General features: G+C 35.6%; 1 protein-coding gene across 4 annotated transcripts in view; it reads right to left on the bottom strand.

Moving 5' to 3' along the window:
* Positions 1–19,222, bottom strand: part of LOC126971840 (hormone receptor 4) — a 136,677-nt gene that overhangs the window by 9,295 nt on the left and 108,160 nt on the right. For all 4 annotated transcript variants that reach the window (XM_050818339.1, XM_050818338.1, XM_050818336.1 and 1 more), the window contains 5 exons: positions 15,646–15,750; positions 7,045–8,139; positions 6,756–6,973; positions 5,423–5,818; positions 2,944–3,136 (listed from right to left, as the gene is read on the bottom strand). In XM_050818339.1, coding sequence (XP_050674296.1) covers positions 2,944–3,136; positions 5,423–5,818; positions 6,756–6,973; positions 7,045–8,139; positions 15,646–15,745 — 2,002 coding nt within the window. In that variant the 5' untranslated portion in view covers positions 15,746–15,750. The remainder of the gene's footprint in view (positions 1–2,943; positions 3,137–5,422; positions 5,819–6,755; positions 6,974–7,044; positions 8,140–15,645; positions 15,751–19,222) is intronic.

The following is a 19,222-nucleotide window of genomic DNA, read 5'->3' as shown; positions in this document are numbered from 1 at the left end:
GAAATTCATTTTCAAAAAAATCATTTTCCATTTTTATCAATATGGACGTCTATCCATCTATTGTAAAGATCATTATTATATTAGTAATCAATGCCACAAACCTAGAATTATTTGGTGGATATTTTGTACCAAACTGGCAAAAAAATCCAACGAACGAACGAAAGTTACAGTTCGGTGAAAATAGTTTTTCAACAACATTGAATGCTGTGACCTACTTACAGTTAGTGCGATAGTGCAGGATGTCATAGTTATTGCGCATGCGCAGGACTGTGCGAACTCTTATCGGAAACCTATTATTTTCCTTTTAAGCGTTTCGCTACAAATAATATTTTGTTTCCATAACTCTCTATCTATTAATAATACGGTAATTATAATGGTAATTTCACATCAACTGTATCTATAATATCTTCGAGAAATTCTATCACAGTACGTATAATGGTAATTTCACATCAACTGTATTTCAGTCATGTATTGACTCGAGATATTTTTAAATTTAAATTTTCTCAATCATCAGTGTCATGAATTAATTATCTTTTTACTAGTATATTTATTTGTTACAATTTAAGCACAGCTCATCTTTTTTATAGAATTTAATTTTAAATACTTTCACAACTAAACATATTTTTAAGTGTAAGATTAAAATTTATTGTCCAAGTTCAGTCTGCAATTGATTTTATTATTATTGTGGTAAATTATATTTGCTTGTAATTTGGACGAAAATAAAATTAATCTTGCGAAAATTTGGTATTAGAAATTATTTTAAATCTCATAAATGTTACAGTTAATGACTAGAGGCGCATTGGTAGACATTATAATATGTAGGTTACATGTGCGATAAATCATTAAGTTCTTAACGAGTTACCCTTTCAAGCTTTCAATCACGACCGACGGTCTCAGAATATTATATTATTTATAACACTGCTAATTTAGACGTTATATGTTTTATAGAGTAGAATATAACAGAGGACAAACGTATCACTTTATGGTTATACATCAATGCTATCCATATCAGAAGAACTTAGAAATAAAACAGTCCCAATATTTAATGTTTGGAAGAAAATTCCTTGAGAAACGCATGGAAGAAGCCCACTCATGATTTTTTAGGATGATAAATAAACCGCAAAAAATATATTTGTATGCGTTCAGCGGATGGTAATTGATACGCAGTGTCGCTCAGGATTCTTCAAAAACCCAATAATTCTGTGCGGCACTACAATTGCGCTCGTCACATTGAGACAAATTTTAAGATGTTAAGTCTGATTCGCCCTGTAATTTGACTAGCTACCGCGCCCTACAAACCGAAACACAATAATGCTTACACATTACTGCTTCATGGCAGGAAAAGCATATAGCGGCGTATCTAGCCGGCATTCTGTGCAAAGGAGCCTCCCACTAAAAGCTATTTTGAATTAAAATATTTCAAGTTTAATATATGTATTATTATTAACTAGAATGCAAAATTTCAGAAAAGATAATGCTCCAGTTAGGAAAAAAACGTAAGTGAGTTTTTTTAAATAAATTAATGTTGATATTAATTTAAATAAATTCAAATCAAGAAATAGTTAATTTGTATTCAATTGTTATGTGCAGGATAGAGTTTCCTGTAATGATAATAAATGGTTACTTTAGTAAGTGTTACAAAGTTGTGAGAGGATATTAAATGAAGTTATGTAACGCTTAGCAAAACAGCTACATATGACGCCTAGCTAGTAACTGACCTACATTAAGCTTAGACTGATGCACCCCCTACTCGTCTATAAGTGGATTACTACCGCATTCGAATGAACCATGCATATAATATGTATATTGATTTCTAGTCGCTAGCTCCAACTTCGCTCAGGCTAAATCTGATAAGTTAAAAATATAAAATGTAATGTAATATGAATTTGCTAGAAACTGTGATAGTCATAATGTTAACACCAGGTACAAACATAAACTTGTTTTGTATACTACTCGGTTAAGTCGAGGTTTATGACAATAAAGAACAAATAGAGCAGGACGTTCAGCTCATGGTAATTGATACGCCCTGTACATTACAAAGAAATGCCGCTCAGGTCCTTCAAAAACCGAAAAATTCTAAACATAAAATTATGATTAGTAGTAGTTAGTACTATGTAAATTATACGTTATGTTTCTTTCGCAATAATTTTAATTAATTATAACTACCCCCATTTTGATGAGTTAAAAATTAATTTATTAATTCGCTTTAGTTTTGTTTCTTGAAATTATTTTAAGTCCATCTTTATCACGTCAAACTTTAAACATCCATATTTACCTTTACCTACCGGGATTATAACCCAGGACCTCTAGTTCAGTAGGTGAGGTCACCAACTACTGGGCTATATAGGTCGTGAAATTGGTCGCAATATTTGAAAGACAGAAGTTTGCAAGTAATGTTTGTCAGCAAACATTGATTAGTTAATATGTCAACGCTGCCAACGTCACGGAGCTTTAAGATATTCCAAATAATAATAGCATATCATATTCAGATCTTTTCGTCAGTGAATTTTAAATTGATTAGTGTAAGATAGTCGGCACTACAGCAGTGCTAACTTACATTTGCTAGTATTAACACAGTTGGCTATCGTGCCTTATTTATTTATTCATTTATTGTCCAATTAGGATGGCAGTTCCACTTACACTAATTAGAAGAAACACTTAAAGAAAAATTACAAACAAAAGGAATATTAAAGAATAATTGAATTAATTATACAATAATTTCAATGCTCTCCGCGTATCTTAGTATTTCAGAAACTAGGGAAGTCCATCCATCATTTATAGGATCCAATTGAGCATTCTATTTTACTTATATAAGCGAGAGTTCTAAGTTCGAGTATTATTTTACTAATTGTGAATTCTTAGTACAAACTCTGCTCAAATACAGTGATTACAAGAAATGGGTGTGTTTACAGTTTAAACCAACTCTTCTATATAATGACATACCTTGATTAAGAAGTATGTAGACTTTGAGGCACACGTATTCCTCCATGCGAAGTTGTATGCGCCTGAACACACAGGTTATTTGCGTCATCTTCTCAACCACCAGCCCGACGTCCAGTCGAAGCTGGTCCAGAGTGATGGGTCTCCCCATCAGCGACGTCAAACAGTTCTGAAGCGTTCTTAAGTTCGCATTCACCTGAAAGAACGTATTCGTAAAAAAAACAAACAACAAATGCATCTAGAAATGCTCTTATAAATAAATGAAATTATATAACTACCGTCAAATGTAATAAATTATAAGAAATTGATATACATTTTAGATTCGTATATATATTTATGTTTTGATAAATGCATTACTATGCCGTTTATAAGAAAAGTCCTTAATTTGAAACTGGAATGCTAATTAAATAAAAATTTAATTTCAAATGCAAGCCTAGCCAATATTGTTTAATGTGCTTGAAAATCAAGCTCCTTCGACGAAAATTATAGCGTCAAAGTTCTAATGATCGGCATTTGCGAAATTGTTAACAATAAGTTCGTGAACTAATAATTATTCAGATTGAAATTTAGTTATAAATCAACATAATAGTATCAATTACAATGATAATTTGTGCTCAAAAACTGTCTTAGATCAATCTAATAATAAATCTAAATTAAACAATTTAATTTTATAATTTAAACGTTACTATCATATGTTCTTTTCTCAAATTAATTAGAACCTCTGTTTTAATAATATTGATGTATATATCGTTATTCTGTAATTAGCTACTAACTATATGTGTTGTAAAGAAAAGCCTTTAATGTATATATTTTCCTAACTATTATTTTATTTAGCTGTAAGTTTTCCAATTATAATAAAATAGAATAAAACTGTCTCACGAGCGAAACAAGATAGTTTAACATTATTTTGTATCGCAATTATGTCTTACGTTACATTCATCGTGGTACGAAAAATATGTAGTTAGTGCTTACGTAATTCTGAAACACACAAGGAAATGCACTAGACAATGAAAACAATACAGTTTTTGTATAGCTAGCGTGATTACTGCATTTTCTTTATGTAATGCATGAAGCAGTTGAGTTGATTTCCATCACTCATGTTTTCTTGTCTATAACTTACAACTGAAGAGATCATTGAATGCTGTGGGATTGTTAAAATCTTCGTAAATATATTGTAATACAATATGGTAGTTATTCTTTCTTTTTATGGAAAAGATGGACAAACAAGCGTACGCGTCATCTGGTGTTAAGTGATCACCGACCATTCTTTTAAAAAAACCAGAGGTATCCCAGGAGCGTTGCCGGTTTTCAAGGAAAGTGTACGCATGTCGTATCGTCCCGTAAACAGCGCACAAGGAAGCTCATTCTACAGCTTTGTTGTCCGTTCCACGTACAAAAAAGTTCCTTGAAAACCTCCTCCAGATGGTAGAGACGATAACCTTATTTGTAGCGAGTCGTGCTAAGGTGGAATTTGGCGGCAGGAATCAGGTGGAACAGCTCTTAGAAACACTCCCCGTGATAAATGCAATAGAAGACACGAAGCGACGTCTCTACGCAACGCCAGGTGACCGCTGTTCACAGAGCTCTGGGTCCCCGACAATTCCAGCAGCTCTAAGTGTTTTAAATGTTTTGAGCTCATACTTAGGTGCGCCAGACCGGAGATGAACTGAACTAACGAGAGAACTGCCGAACATGTTTGTATGGAAAAAATCTGGGAATATTTGATGAAGGGAAGAACGCAAACTTGTATGTTTCAAATATTTCCAATAGTTATGCATGGTGAGGGTTGGAGTGCAGTTGAGACGACTTTCTATCGATTATGTAACGATATAGACCACGTAACTGCGCTCAGGTATAATGCGGAAGTTTAAAATGAATGCGACCACTCGATTACCTCAAATCGTGAGGCAACTCACTGAGGTATACAATTCTACACAGATTATAATAAACAATACACCACATTCTAAATTCAAACTATCTTATAATTAAAAAAGAAACTATCATATGCTTAATAATCATATGTAGACTCCTTTTTAGGTAATTATTAATATAATAACATCAAAAATGCGAAATTTACAATGGTTGGAGAATTTTCCGATATTTCAATGTTTTTTCAAATGTTAAAATCACAGTGCGGCTAAAGTCAAACCCTCTTAATAAAATCTATAGTAAATAAAAAAATATAAATCTATAGTGACTGCTAACGGTTTCATTTCATAACAACATCTTAATATCCTACAAATCAAAAATCTTTCGATTCATGGTAAATATAACGATTATATCTTATAAAGTGAAGGCAAGCCAATATTGGAATTTGCTAGCTTAATACGGATATGCAAAAAACAATTGTTTGGAGAGATTTTTTTTTTATTCTGGGCAGACATATTACGATAAAAGGTCTTATTGGTTTTTGAATTAAGATTGTTCAACGTGCACTAAATTAAGAAAATTATCTAATACTAAGAAAATGGGCTTAACTTACTTCCTGCATAAAATCGTGTTCATTATCCGAAGAAGGTGGTGCATGAGCCAGCTTTCCATGCATTGCCTGATATGCAGCTGTAGTCAGTACTGAGATCTCATGCCATTTCTCCATTAGCAGCTTTGAATGTATTTCCATTGGTATCTCCATGATGAATGGTAACTTCTTCGTCCATGCAACCATTTTGTGGACTATAGAATCACCAATCCTGCATAATTTATCACCGATTTCGGACGTGTCATGGAGGAGATCAGGTAAATGGCGTACGGTTGCGATATCCTCCATCGCGTCACAGTCGATTAGTGCTCTGATCATGTGCAAAGCTCTGTCTAATGGAATTGCACGATCTCTGGACGATGAAACAGCACTTTCCAGTCTTGCTCTCAAATGAACCACCTGCATAAAATTTATTAGGAGTTAGATTTTGTATTTCAGTTTGAATAACCTAGCTAGTGAAATTCCTAGGCCTCTGAGAGCTAAACTTAATGTCTCGAACTATCGAACGCAATGCTGTTTAAAATTTTCTATTTTCAAATTGGACAGGGCATTTCATTTACCATCTGGCTCTCTCATCTCTTCACACCTTATCATAAAAGCAGCGACTGCATCAAACCACATGATAAAAATTAAAACATTATCAAGTCCAGATTAATACAAAATAGAACCATATTTCTGTTGATAAAGTAACTACATTTAGAAAATCTTTTAATATTATTGTCAATTAAATATTTTGCTCTTACTGATCAAGTCAACTCAGGTTTATTAGAATGCCTAATACTTCAAATAGTTAAAACACTAAAATGCAAGTAATTGTTGAAGTTTTGATTAAAGCTTGTGGTGCCGGTATAACTGCAGCCACAGATAATCTTTATGTATCAAGGGAATCGGCGCCGTTCGATTTAATCGAGGTCGTATGGTTTGAAGCCTTAAGCCGTTTTGTGATATCTTATGATTTAGATCATTTTGTCACTGTTATGGGCATCAAACATATTTATTATTAAAATATTCATTATCTTTTTAATAATCTTGGGTGATCATGGTTAGGATGCAAAGACAAAATCTAGAAGCGGATGAAAATAGTTTACAGATTCTGTTATGACATAGATAGATTCGTAGATATCTACTATTAAATATTATTCAAAAATAAATTCAGATATTGTTCAAAATAGGCTTTAAAATCACTTATTAAACATCAAAAACTACCACCCATCCGAAATAGTATGCCTCAGACCTGAGAAGAACGGGCGCTAGAAACTCAGCGAGCTTTTTATTTTTTTTTGTACAAAGTAAATCGTATAAAAGATATATGAGTATAAAAAGGGGATTACGTTACCTCACTAGGGTTCGTTAATGCAGTCTTTAGTATGGTCCCATTGACGAGATGCGGTGGGAGAGGCGGTAAGGGGTCCTTAGGCTTGTCAGGAGGTGATGCTCTACTTGTAGCTGATGCCGCCTTTGCGTTGGCCTTCTTATGTTTTTTGTATTTGACTTTGTATAAGTTGTACACAGCCCCACTATTTCTGCCCCCTGGCATACGGTCTTCTCGGACAGCTGCAAATAAACATCATCTTAATAAGCAATCTCGGTTCTAAAAAATTTAATTTCTAGCTAAAGATACGTACCTTGTAATACCATGCCTTGTTCAATACATTTTTTAAATCGACAGTACTGGCATCGATTCCTTTGCGCCTTTGTTATTTCGCAGCCGCCATCTGCCACACAAGTATACACCCGTCGATTTTGTACAGTTCTCTTAAAGAAACCCTTACAGCCTTCACATGTTATTATTCCATAATGGAGTCCGGTAGCCTTATCTTCACATATCATGCAGATCATGGGTTGCTCGTCTTCGTCACGCTCGGTTTCCGGAGCATATGTCCTCAGTTCTGGACGTGCTGCTAGAGAGCTCGCACTTGGTAAGCTTGGAACGTTGGAGACACCGCCGGCTGCAGCACTAAGGTTGAGCGCATGCATCTGATGATGAGCAGGCAGTTGTGATACGTCACCAGCCCATAATAACTCCATGTTTAGCCGTGGCCCTTGCGTCCGCCTCAATTCTCCACCCAAGTTAAGTAAAAGTCGTGCTGCTGATTCTTCGGTACAGGTGTTTGGATCAGACGCTGGTGGTGTTGGCGTATGTGATGCACTTGCACCTGGTTCTCCTGCAGATGTGGGTGCTGGTAAAGTCCAGAACATAGTTCGAACTCCTCCAGATTCACCCATAATAACGGCAGGTGCACCTCTCCATTGTGCAGTATTCCTGGCACCAGATTTTTGTTCAACTGGCTGCGGTGGGAAATGTCCTCCTATCAGTTCTGGTTTTACACCGTTTATGCACGCCGCTGGAGGCCAGTGGTTTGGTGATAGGGAAGGATGGTTTGGCGGTGGTGGAGCAAGAGATCTTGGCCTATAAGGCTGGGGCTGCTCAGGTGGTGGCACCTCCATCTTAACCGATGAGACGGGTGACGGAGAGTCATGTTTTGCAGCTGGTGAACTTTCTCGCTTTATGTTCGGAGGGGCTCCCTCGAACTTGATGACTGAGTTAGGAGGCGCAGAGCGGATGACAGTAGGATGGCAGGCTGGAGATGGTGATGGCGAGCCGCCGCCGTCAAACACGGGCGGCGGATGCGGCGGACTGCTGCAGCCAGCCTCAGCCATACGCGGCGAAGGTGGGCCGGGATCCGGAGATGACGTACTGGTGTCCGCTGCTGACTCGCCTGTAAACACGCACCACGCTTACCAATGTGTAACACAAAAGGAAAATAAGGATCGCAGTCTCCAAGAAACGCTAAATAGAAACTAGGTGAAATGTCAACGACCGCGCGGTACACTAGTAGTTGTGAAGGTGCGGGGCGAGGCGGGAGGGACGCGACACTGCACTTCCCGCCGCGGCCGACTAGATTAGCTGTTGCGTCACGATAGACGCGAGCGTTGCAACCACGACTACATAGAAAACTAATTTATTTAATTAAAACAATCCTATCGGCTAGAGTATCGATGCGTACTGATTCAGGTGTATCGAGGTTGTATAAGAACACGGAATACGGAAAGTAATGAAACTGTACTGAAAGTACAGGAAGCGTGTAGTTGCATTGAGCGCGCGAGATGCGGTGTTGAGTGCAAAGAGAAAGTGAAAGCGCAGATGCGGAGCGCTGTTCGCCCGGAAGCTAGCTTGCACCCGCGGCTTTGCACACACAATGGGCTTAGATATAATTCGACATAGACTATTTAACACTAGCCCTCTTTAACGACGCTAAAATAATTGAGTTATAGTTTAGAAAAAAAATCTGGAGATGACATTATTTTACCGCTATCTTTAGTTAAAATATTGATATATAAATAAAAACTTAAAAAAAGAATTTGTAAAAGCTTATACTAATGTTAGATTTTAGTGAAAAGTAAAAATCAAAATTACGATACTATAAACTTTACCGACTTTTTTTTACTAAATCCATATGCGCCGATAGCCGTCTCCAAAACGTAAATTTACATCGCGTACCACTGTCCGTTTGTTGATCATTAAGTCAGCTGGCCACGTGTTCGCGCGTACCGCGTTGTTTGTCCGGAGGCGATGTCACATTGTTGTACTGTACTGTAAGGACGGTGTTCACGCGCGGAAAAGTCACGAAGAAAGTTTTCCAGTGTTGGCTAGCGGGCGCGGCGAGCGAGTCGGTCGCTGTGAGCCCGACCTACCGCACAAGCGGCAACGCTCCCCGCGCGTCCCGACGCCTCCCTCCAATACCACTATTAGGTCACTAGACGGCCGTGCGTGCAAAATGCAACAGCACAATGACTATTGCAACGCGTGCACCGCTCTCGCTTCGAGGACGATCTCTATTTCATTCGGCGTCCTTTGCCACATCATTGGTGGGGACTGGGGACCGATCTTTCTAGCCATGTGATGCAATTGGTTAAGGTCCTAGGCTACTCACTACGCGCTAGATAAATGTCCTAAGCCAATCTATCTATAGGTATTTATGTACTATCACTAACTGACCCGGCAAATGTTGTTTTAAACAATTTGTTATTTTTAAAGTGATATTCCTCACTTCTGGGATTAATTTTATAAATAAAATTTCTAACCAAATTATACTCTAGCTGGGCGAATTTTAAAAGGAAATAAATTAATGGAGGAACGTTGGATTTTGAAAAATAAGTAGCCATTAACCATATAGGATAAATTTCGCATGGAATGGTGGTAGTTTGATGTCGATACGATCAGTAGTTTAGGCGTGAAAGAGCCTCAAAGAAAGACCATTTTCATTATATATATGTAGATAACACATTACACTCCAACAATAAAATAACAAATTGTTTAGATTTGAAAGAGCGGCATCTCAAGGCAATTTCAGTTGAGCAGCTGGTTATCAACTGTAACGTAGATCCTTTACATGGAGCCACAACCTGAGAGTTGAACAAGTCAGTATACGCTCAGTCGGTAGGAGCGGTCGGACGGATCCCGAGAGGTCGCGGGTTCGAGTCCCGCATCATACATAAAATTTTGGTATCAAATTTTAACGTTATATTGCCATTTACATTAATTAAAAATAAGCAGTAAAATATTTTAGCGGTATGAAAAAAGGATTACGACCGATTTATAAACCTATCGAATATGCATATTATACATAAAAATCGATCTACCTGTTTCAGAGGAGTATGGCAAGTAACATTGTGACACGAGAATTTTATATATCTTTATATATATAATTCTTGTGTGCGTGTGTATGTCACTGAACTCCTCCTAAACGGCTGGACCGATTTTGATGATATTTTTGTGTGTTCCAGTGAATTTGAGATTGGTGTGTGTCTTCAGGTGGATTCGAAAATGGTTTAGATTCACAATTAAACTACCTCCTAAACGGCTGGACTGATTTTGATGACTTTTTTGTTTGTTTCAGTGAATTTGAGATTGGTTTAGATTCTCAATTCCGCCCATATAATATAATTCTCCTGCTCATGTGTATGTTAGTGAACTGCTCCTAACGGTTGGACCGATTTTTCAAATTTAAAACATGTGTACAGGACAACGTCTGTTGGGTCCACTAGTATAAAATAAAACTGTTGAGTCGACGTGTGTGTACATTCGTTTTTTTTTAAAAAACCATTTGTAGATGATAAAAGCTAAAGAGAAAAATGAGAATCAAAAAAACCGTCTGTCTGTTTTTGAACACTTTAATTACTGAAACTACTGTTAAGACAAAACAAAAGCGCGTATACCTTTCTACAACGCCGACAACGCTCCTGTAATTCTCCTGATGTTGCCAGTGATTGTCGGTGGCGGAAATTTACGACTGTATTTGATCAAAATACAGTCATAAATTTCATTACATAGAAAAAAGTTTTGTTGGTCCAAAGTTTACTAACAAGAAGTTGGGACAACATAAAGGCTATTATCACGCTTTTAACGTCCATGTAGACGACATCGGAGGCAGCACCAAGTCCATAATAATTATGATGCAATGTCAGAAGATACTTCTTCAAATTCAAATATTTTTATTTCACATAGGATGTGACATCACTTATTGAAAGTCAAAAACTACCACCCATTCCAAAATGAATGCCTCAGACTTTAGAAGAACGGGCGCAACAAACTCAGCGGGCTTTATTTAATCATCGATTTTTAAAAATATGTTTACAAAGTAATATTGTGCAATTAAACTTATTATTTAATAACCTGAGGGCGGTAACTCCATTCCCAATCTGTGGTATCATTAAGAATGTCAATTATGTTATAGTAACCTTTACCACACAAACGTTTTTCAACAATTCTTTTGAATAACGTAATACTTTTGTTTTGAACATTTACTGGGATCTTCTTGTAAAAGCATACACATCGCCCCAAAAAAAAACTTACTACTAGGCATTATTCTTCCATTCCTTCGATAGTTGTGATAAAAACAATGCAATGACTGACACCGACACATCAACCCGTAAACATTAATTAATTCCGAAGTGTTTAAGTTAATTGTCTAAATTTCCTTTCAGTATTCGTATCATTTGCGTATAAATTAAACTTTACAAATGCAAAGAGAGCTGAAGTAATTTGAAAACAAAAGACGTGTGCAATCTGACTTTGTATACATTGATTGGGAGCGGTTTTTTCGATTGTGCAAGCGAAGGTCGCAATCGGTCACTGACATAAGAGAAAGTAGGTCACTACAACCCCAGCCTCCCCAATCTAGCGCCACGTGTCGGGCGTGCGATATCCACCTCGCGTCGGAAACTACTCAGACCTTCTTAATAAGCATATTATGTATTTCGGTTTTAAATAAACACATCTTTTCAATTCCTTCGATTACTTAACTGATTCAATTCATCGATTTCTTATTTCCTCGTTTTGGGATTTTTTTTTTAAAAGTTCACAATATTATTAAAACACAAATGTGGGATTTTTAATAGCTTTATAAACTATTCTAGAAGCGTCTATCAGCAAGGGTTCTCAAAGAGTAAGTTATTTTTAATACTATTTATTATATTTAACTAATTAACATACTAGATAAATTTTTACAATAAAAAGGTAAATTAAAACAGAAAATATAAGAGAAATTTTCAATGCGTAGAGAAAAAACAATAGTTTTTGTTCTATTTAAATGAAATATACTTAGCATTTAAAAATATCCTATATTACTATTCCGTGTTCAAATTCTATATTTACAAACTTTGTTTGCTAAAATTGTTTACAGTATCGACACAATTGCATTGACTTCAATGAGTAATGTCAAGCTCAAGAAGATAAAAAAGAAAACAATTAGTGACGAAACAGCCACCGAGGCGTGGACGAAACAAACGTTTTTATTATTTGCACTCACAAGCGATACCCGTTTATCTTGAATGCGCACAAGTGTAATTGCAAGGGGTGCGTCACAATCTCTACGCCACCACGACGCCACAATTGGACCTGGGACGCCGTCACTGGATACGTCACACTCAGACCAACGTTACGCTTAACGCCACAGCGTCATTATCTAGACTCACGTTGTTCTATAAATAATTTAATGCTCGAATATTTTTTCAACACAATTATGTCTTACTACCAAGATCAAGATGGTTTTAGCTTTTGATTTCGCGAGACGGATCGATTCATCTTCTCAGCACGGTATAATAGCTCCGAGCCAAATGTTACGTGGTATGACAATGATCTTTCTCTCTTGTATTATTCATGGGGTCACAATTACGGCACGATCATTTAGTACTTTCTCTGTCATTATTTATGTATTATGTCTTTGCCGATTATCTCTCTTCGGTATTTCGTTGAAACTATTTTTAAGTAGCCATCAATTTATGCTCTTTTTTAGAATTTAAATTACGTGTTGTAATTGGAAACTTTTTTTTCCCCTCTTTTATATTTATGCTTATATTACTATTTAATTGCAAATATTAGACACTGTTTAAGGCATACATTTAGGATATACTAGCATTAAGATGATCTGACAGTCCGATAATTTGTTACCAAATTTGATTTGTCAATGTGTGCGTTAGCTAGTCGTTTTACATTCAAAATACTAAGGAGCTAATGCTAAGTGTGGCTGACTGTTGACGACTTGTTAAACAAAATCAGTTACAGTAACAATAAATTCGCTTCCCTTTTATATTTTATCTTGCTGTATCTCCCTTAGAGATGTTCTTTTCTCTTGCACGCTTAGTTTGTCATTGTTTTGCACTAGGTGTGCTTCGCGGTTTACTCGCCGGTAATATTATTTTTATATAAAATACCTATATAGTATCTATATCTATGCATATATGTATCACGTATATTAGTAAAGACATCTATTACTAAATTCACAAATGATCACCCTAATTAAATATAAAGTTATAACTATGTAATTCATTGCAGCCTAATCTACACGGAAGCCCAAAAAGTTTTTTTTTACAGAAGAATAAATAATAAATTATGATGTAATAATTTTTTTTAGTAAAACCTTCTTCATATTATTTTTAATATTCTAATCGTTTAGGATTATAATTTAAAACTGTTAAGGGAATTGTTATATTTGTTTGATAATGCTTTGTGGTTTAAGCTGATAGCCTCGTAGCCAATGCAATTAATAAATTAAAAAAAAAAAGAATTTTCGTATTCTGTAATTACAACCTAGGTTGATTTTAGTTATATGTTATAAACCCATTTCAAAACGTTACAATATTACAACGAAACAATGTTTTGATTGTATAATAATTTATAATCATTTTATTTTTATGTTGTTTTTCATTTATTGATACAGGAAATGATCAAGTTTTGTATCCTTAGAAAATTAGACGCAGTTTGTGATGACATTGACAGAGTCCTTGCAAATCTTAAATATTGATACTAGACTTAAACACGACCATTCTGTTTTTATTTATTATTAGTTTAATATATTTTTGCAGTTTTATATATTATCGCAATTTATATAAGACGTGTTAGACATTCCATAGAAACAGGCCAGGTTTATTACTTTAGTGTGCGTGACAAGATACGACTTACACTAGCGAGTGCGTGCTTTGCTCTAAATAAAAGTTGACTTTAAACTCAATTTTTATCGACGTTTTCAGAGCTGTCGGAGGCTATTTAATTAGATATATTATCGTACGATACTGTAACTAAATGAGGAAAAAAAACCCATTGGGTTTCTTGCGCCCGTTTTTCTGAGGTCTGAGGCTTTAGAATGTGTGGTAGTTTTTGACGTTCATTATGAGATTTTCAATACTATTTTGAATAAACATATTTAGAATTTGATGCGCTTTAGTGCGTTTTTCAACTTTAAGCTCCTCGGTAGCAATAGAATCACGTCTGAATGAAAACGAAATTAGTGTATTGCGTTCGAAGTGAGCGACGCATTCGAAAGTGACAGGCACTTCGTGATCCGAGTCGCAACACGTCGAGATCTTGAAGAGAATGACAATAGCAACCGTGCCTGACCTTACACGTACGTAATTCGTTTTAATCCTTTGTTTAACTTAGAATCGAAACGTTCCTACATACATCTTGAAGAACATTTAAAATTATTAAGAGGTCAATATACAAATGTCAAGCATTTGTTGCCCCGGGGCAATATAACGTAAAGTTTTTATTATGGGAGACAAAATATCGCTAAAATTTTGATATTCAATTAACCAACTTCAACAGGACAACGCCGCACACAAATGGAAGAGATAGAAGTGAATGTAATCGGCGAGAGTGATTAGCTACCATCAAGGTTCACCTCTCGTCTATTGGTGTTTAATAAATAGTATGTAAAAGTATTGTCAAATATAGTATAAATAGTATGTAAATCGATTGTGGGGTTTTATGAAACCACAATGCAAGTGAAACCTTTTTCATAAAATATTATATATAATATTATGCTTTTCTTATTTATAAAATAAAAATATAATGTAATAAATAAAACCTTTGTCAGGTGTGGGTTTCGAACCCGAACTCTCGGAATCCGGAGCGTAAATCTGGCGTCTTAGGCAACTCGGCCAAACTGACTTGAAAGTAGTAGTTGTAATTAATGATTCAACTTCACCCCTATTCCGCGGCCGGCTGTAATGCGACATGCGATACATGGACGAAAATTTGAGGTAAGGTATCCAAGTATTGGTTCGAAAACCCTTTGCTGGTAGATGATTCCACATAATATTAAAGTAGGATTGTATACAAAGTCGTCTGAACTCTAATAGACCCAGAAGCCATGGTAAAATCAACCAATCTCTTAGAGATTGTTGATTTTAATTTCTTGGTTATTTTGATCCTTGTACACTTTTGGCTACCACAAATTACACACACACACTTACGGCCGTTCCCAATATTCAGTCTATGTCTTACTCGAGTTAAAAATCTTAAGTATCGTTGGCTTTTCTGTCCCAATAAACATATTGACGGTAACTTATCTGTACACGCTGTCTGTCATTGGGACGACGTATAGCTTACCAGCGATAGAAGTTTGTATGGTTATTTCAATTCACGCGTCCCAATATAAGGCGATAAGAATGACTCATCGGGTATATTGGGACAGCTTCAGATTATTGATAGCTAATTACTGACGGTAGAAGTTAGTAATTTATCTCTATCAGTAGATAGTATATTGGGAAGGGCCGTTAGGGACCTTCAAGAAAAGAGCATACTCCCACTTTAAAAGCTGGCAACGCATCTCTTGGCCCTTGTTGTTGCGGATGTCCATGGGCAGTTGCCCATCCCGTGATCCTTTTGCCCATCCCGTGATCCTTTTGCCCGTTTACCCCCTCTTATGATGTAAATAGCTTACCATCACTGCTGCACCTGGAGTCAACTTTCCGCCTCTTTAGTTTGAGGTCTTGGAACAGACTCATGTTGTCGAGGTCACACGGGCCGCGGCTGAGTGTCATTATTCCTGTGGACAATAGAAATATATCTATAGTGTCACATCTTGAAATTATACGTGACTTATCCATATAAGAAAACACCTTAGATAATTTATACGTCTAAAATGAGCCTCTTGCTGCTGGAGAACCGATGTATAGACCAGACTTATTACATTAATGTGCGTGACAGGCTAAGTCTTACACTCGCGATTTGTACGTCACTTTGTATTAGTGTGCGTGCATTGCTTATATTAGAGGTTAACTGGTAACCTCATCTTTTTTTTGACGTTTTCACAGCTGTCATAGTCTATCAAGACGTTACACAAATTAAATTTATAAACAAAATTTATGAAACGAACCGTGCGAGTGCTTTTCCAGTGAGCTAATCCTTCGAGTGACGTATCATTGATAAATCTATACTAATATTATAAAGCTGCAGTGTTTGTTTGTTTGTTTGTTTGAACGCGCTAATCTCTGGTACTACTGGTCCGATTTGAATGATTCTTTCAGTGTTGGGTAGTCCATTTATCGGGGAAGGCTATAGGCTATGTTTTTTTTTAAAATAGGGATCCGTAATAAAATTGCTATTTTGTAACACAAGGTGTAAAATCGAAAACCTATTTTTGCGTGCGCTGCAAAAACTATTGACAATAGAACAAAATGATGTACAGGCTATAATATAGGCAATATTTTATTACTTATAAAACTATCGCGTGAATTATACTTTATATGGCAAAACAACGTTTGCCGGGTCAGCTAGTCTTGTATATGTCTATAAAGAAATAAAAAATAAAATAAAATTCATTTAATTCAGGCCATTATAAATCCATATATTGTTAGTAGAGTAGTACTTAAAACTATGTTAGTAAAATTAAAAATTAGCAAAAACATATGAACATTATATTTATATTTGATATAAATTTTTTCGTTTATAAATTTGATAATAAATTTAATTGTGCTATATATCAGCTTGGTTATAGGCAGTCTCTCAAAAAAAAATTTAAAGAAATAAATATTATGACTGTTCATTGTCAGTACATTTATGAAAATCTAATATATGTTCACAAAAACCGTCACCTTTTTGCTCTTAATAGTGATTTTCATTATTATAACACTAGAAATAAGGGATTGCTTGTAACTAATTCTAGTAGGCTTCATAAGATACATAATAGCTTTAACGGTAAATGTATACACTTCTAAATAAAGTCTTCTATAAAAAATTTAAATGTTTTATAAAAAATGGCTCTGTCGTAAATCCTATTACTCCACTGCTGAATACCTTAACTTAGCGCAAACTTCTTTGAGTGGAATAAGCTGCAACAATTACGCGGTAAGTTCCATATTTGAAATTTAAAAAGTCGACATAAATTAGCGGGATAAACAACTAGTTTTATTTTCCTCATATTCGAAATGAAAAGTAGAGTGTTTAACTCGGGTAAAAGAATCAATTCCTACTCGGACTATAGTCGACCTCACTGCGCTCGGGCGTCTAAATACCTCGGGAATTGATTCTTTCGACCCTCGGTTAACAATCTACTATTCTATTCCTTGCATATAGTGCAACTGTTTTATAGGAAAAGTGCTATTTCTAGGCAGCGTTCTGAGCAAAATACCCCACAGACTATTAAAATATAAGTATAGTCTGAAAACTGATCAATTCTCTTAGATTAAGGTTTGGTCTCCGCTGCGCTCCAACTAGATACTGCACTACCTGGGAACAATAGCTTTTTTATTACGGCAATTATTAGATGCTTGTGCGCGTGGCATCTTGACACTCAATGGCATCTTTCAAATTTTGTAACATACACTTCGTGTTATTTGACATTGAAATTAATAAAATATAAAATACTTACTGATGATATGTGATCCTAGTCTCTTTCTTATTTCTTGTAGTATTATTTTTACAAAGTTTCACTACGCCACAATTTTACGTTCAACTATTGGCAAAGTTTAACACAACATGTGGCACGTCAACGTCACACATTATTCGAGACTGACTCGAGTACGCCCAATTCCGCGTAGTATTAGTTGCCACACTTTGGTATCTAATTAGAGGGCAGTAGAGACCAACTCTCAATCAAAGTTAATATTCTTTTTCTAGAATCAATCAATTACTTCGCAATACCGCTAAAATCTAGAATAATGACAATTGTACAATACAAACTAGTATTACCTTGTAGATCATGAATTTCATGCTTTCAAAACGACTTAATATTCTTCAAGCTGATTGTGCAATATTAAAAACTATATATTTGAAGGTCATTTTATATACGCGATGCACACAAGAATACTCAGTAAATATGTTTTCGAGTCGTTTTATAGAGATTTATGTGATTAGTGACGTTACTTTATCACGAACCATATACATACCTAATACAGGATATTTTTTTGATTATCTTGATGACACCTTACTCTTACTTACCAGTGGGAGGCTCCTTTGCACAGGATGCCGACTAGATTATGGGTACCACAATGGCGCCTATTTCTGCTGTGAAGCAGTAATGTGTAAGCATTAATGTCTCAAGGTGACGAGCGCAGTTGTAGTGCCGCTCAGAATTTTTGGGGGTTTCAAGAATCCTGAGCGGCTCTGCATTGTAATGGGCAGGGCGTATCAATTATCATCACCTGAACGTCCAGCTCGTATTGTCCCTTATTTTCTTTAAAAAAACTTGCTTTTATTCAAAGTAGCATTTAAAATCACTTGTTGAACCAAAAGTTATCAGCCATTCGAAATAGTATGCCTCAGACCTGAGAAGAACGGGCGCAATAAACTTAGCGAGTTTTTTTTTTAATTTCGTTATAATATATCGTACAATAAAATTTATAAATAAAAAGCCTGAAGACGGTAGCTCCATTCCCTTACTGTGGTAATTATCAGGAAAATCATTTATGTTTAGAAAACCTTTACTACAGAAACGTTTTCTAACAATTCGTTTAAATTTGGTAACACATTTGTTTTGTATATTTTCTGCGATCATGTTACAAAAGTTGTTTCGCAGTTTCTAGCAAATTCTTTTTTTATTTCTTTAAATTTTTCTCTAAACGATTCTTTAGGACCTAGGGTATAAATAGCGCAAATATCCCTCTTCTGCAATTATGAATTAACGAAACTAAGGAATGCGCTTTCTTGTGCGGTGTTTCCAGGACGATTCAACATTGGAATACTTCAAAAAAAGCGCGTGCACATCTAAAAGGCAGACAATGCTCCTGCGTTTCCTCTAGTGAGCAGGTGAATATTGGCGGCTGTCACATTTTCTTAAAAGACCAGTCAACTTTATATTTTATTGTAATTTTTTCATCAATCAAAATACAATTCCAAAAATTTCATGTTATACGTAGCTTTGTAACACAAAAAAAATGTCAAAAACCGGAAACTTAACAATAAATGAACATACCACCCATATGAATGAATATTATCATATATATTCCATTTTCTAAATAAAACAAAAAGGGTTAATAAATATATTTCCTAAAATTGTCACCACACGCATTGTCCTTAAC

This window comes from Leptidea sinapis, chromosome 24 (assembly GCF_905404315.1).
Source record: "Leptidea sinapis chromosome 24, ilLepSina1.1, whole genome shotgun sequence".
Lineage (NCBI taxonomy): Eukaryota > Metazoa > Arthropoda > Insecta > Lepidoptera > Pieridae > Leptidea > Leptidea sinapis.
This window is presented reverse-complemented; position numbering and strand designations above follow the sequence as displayed.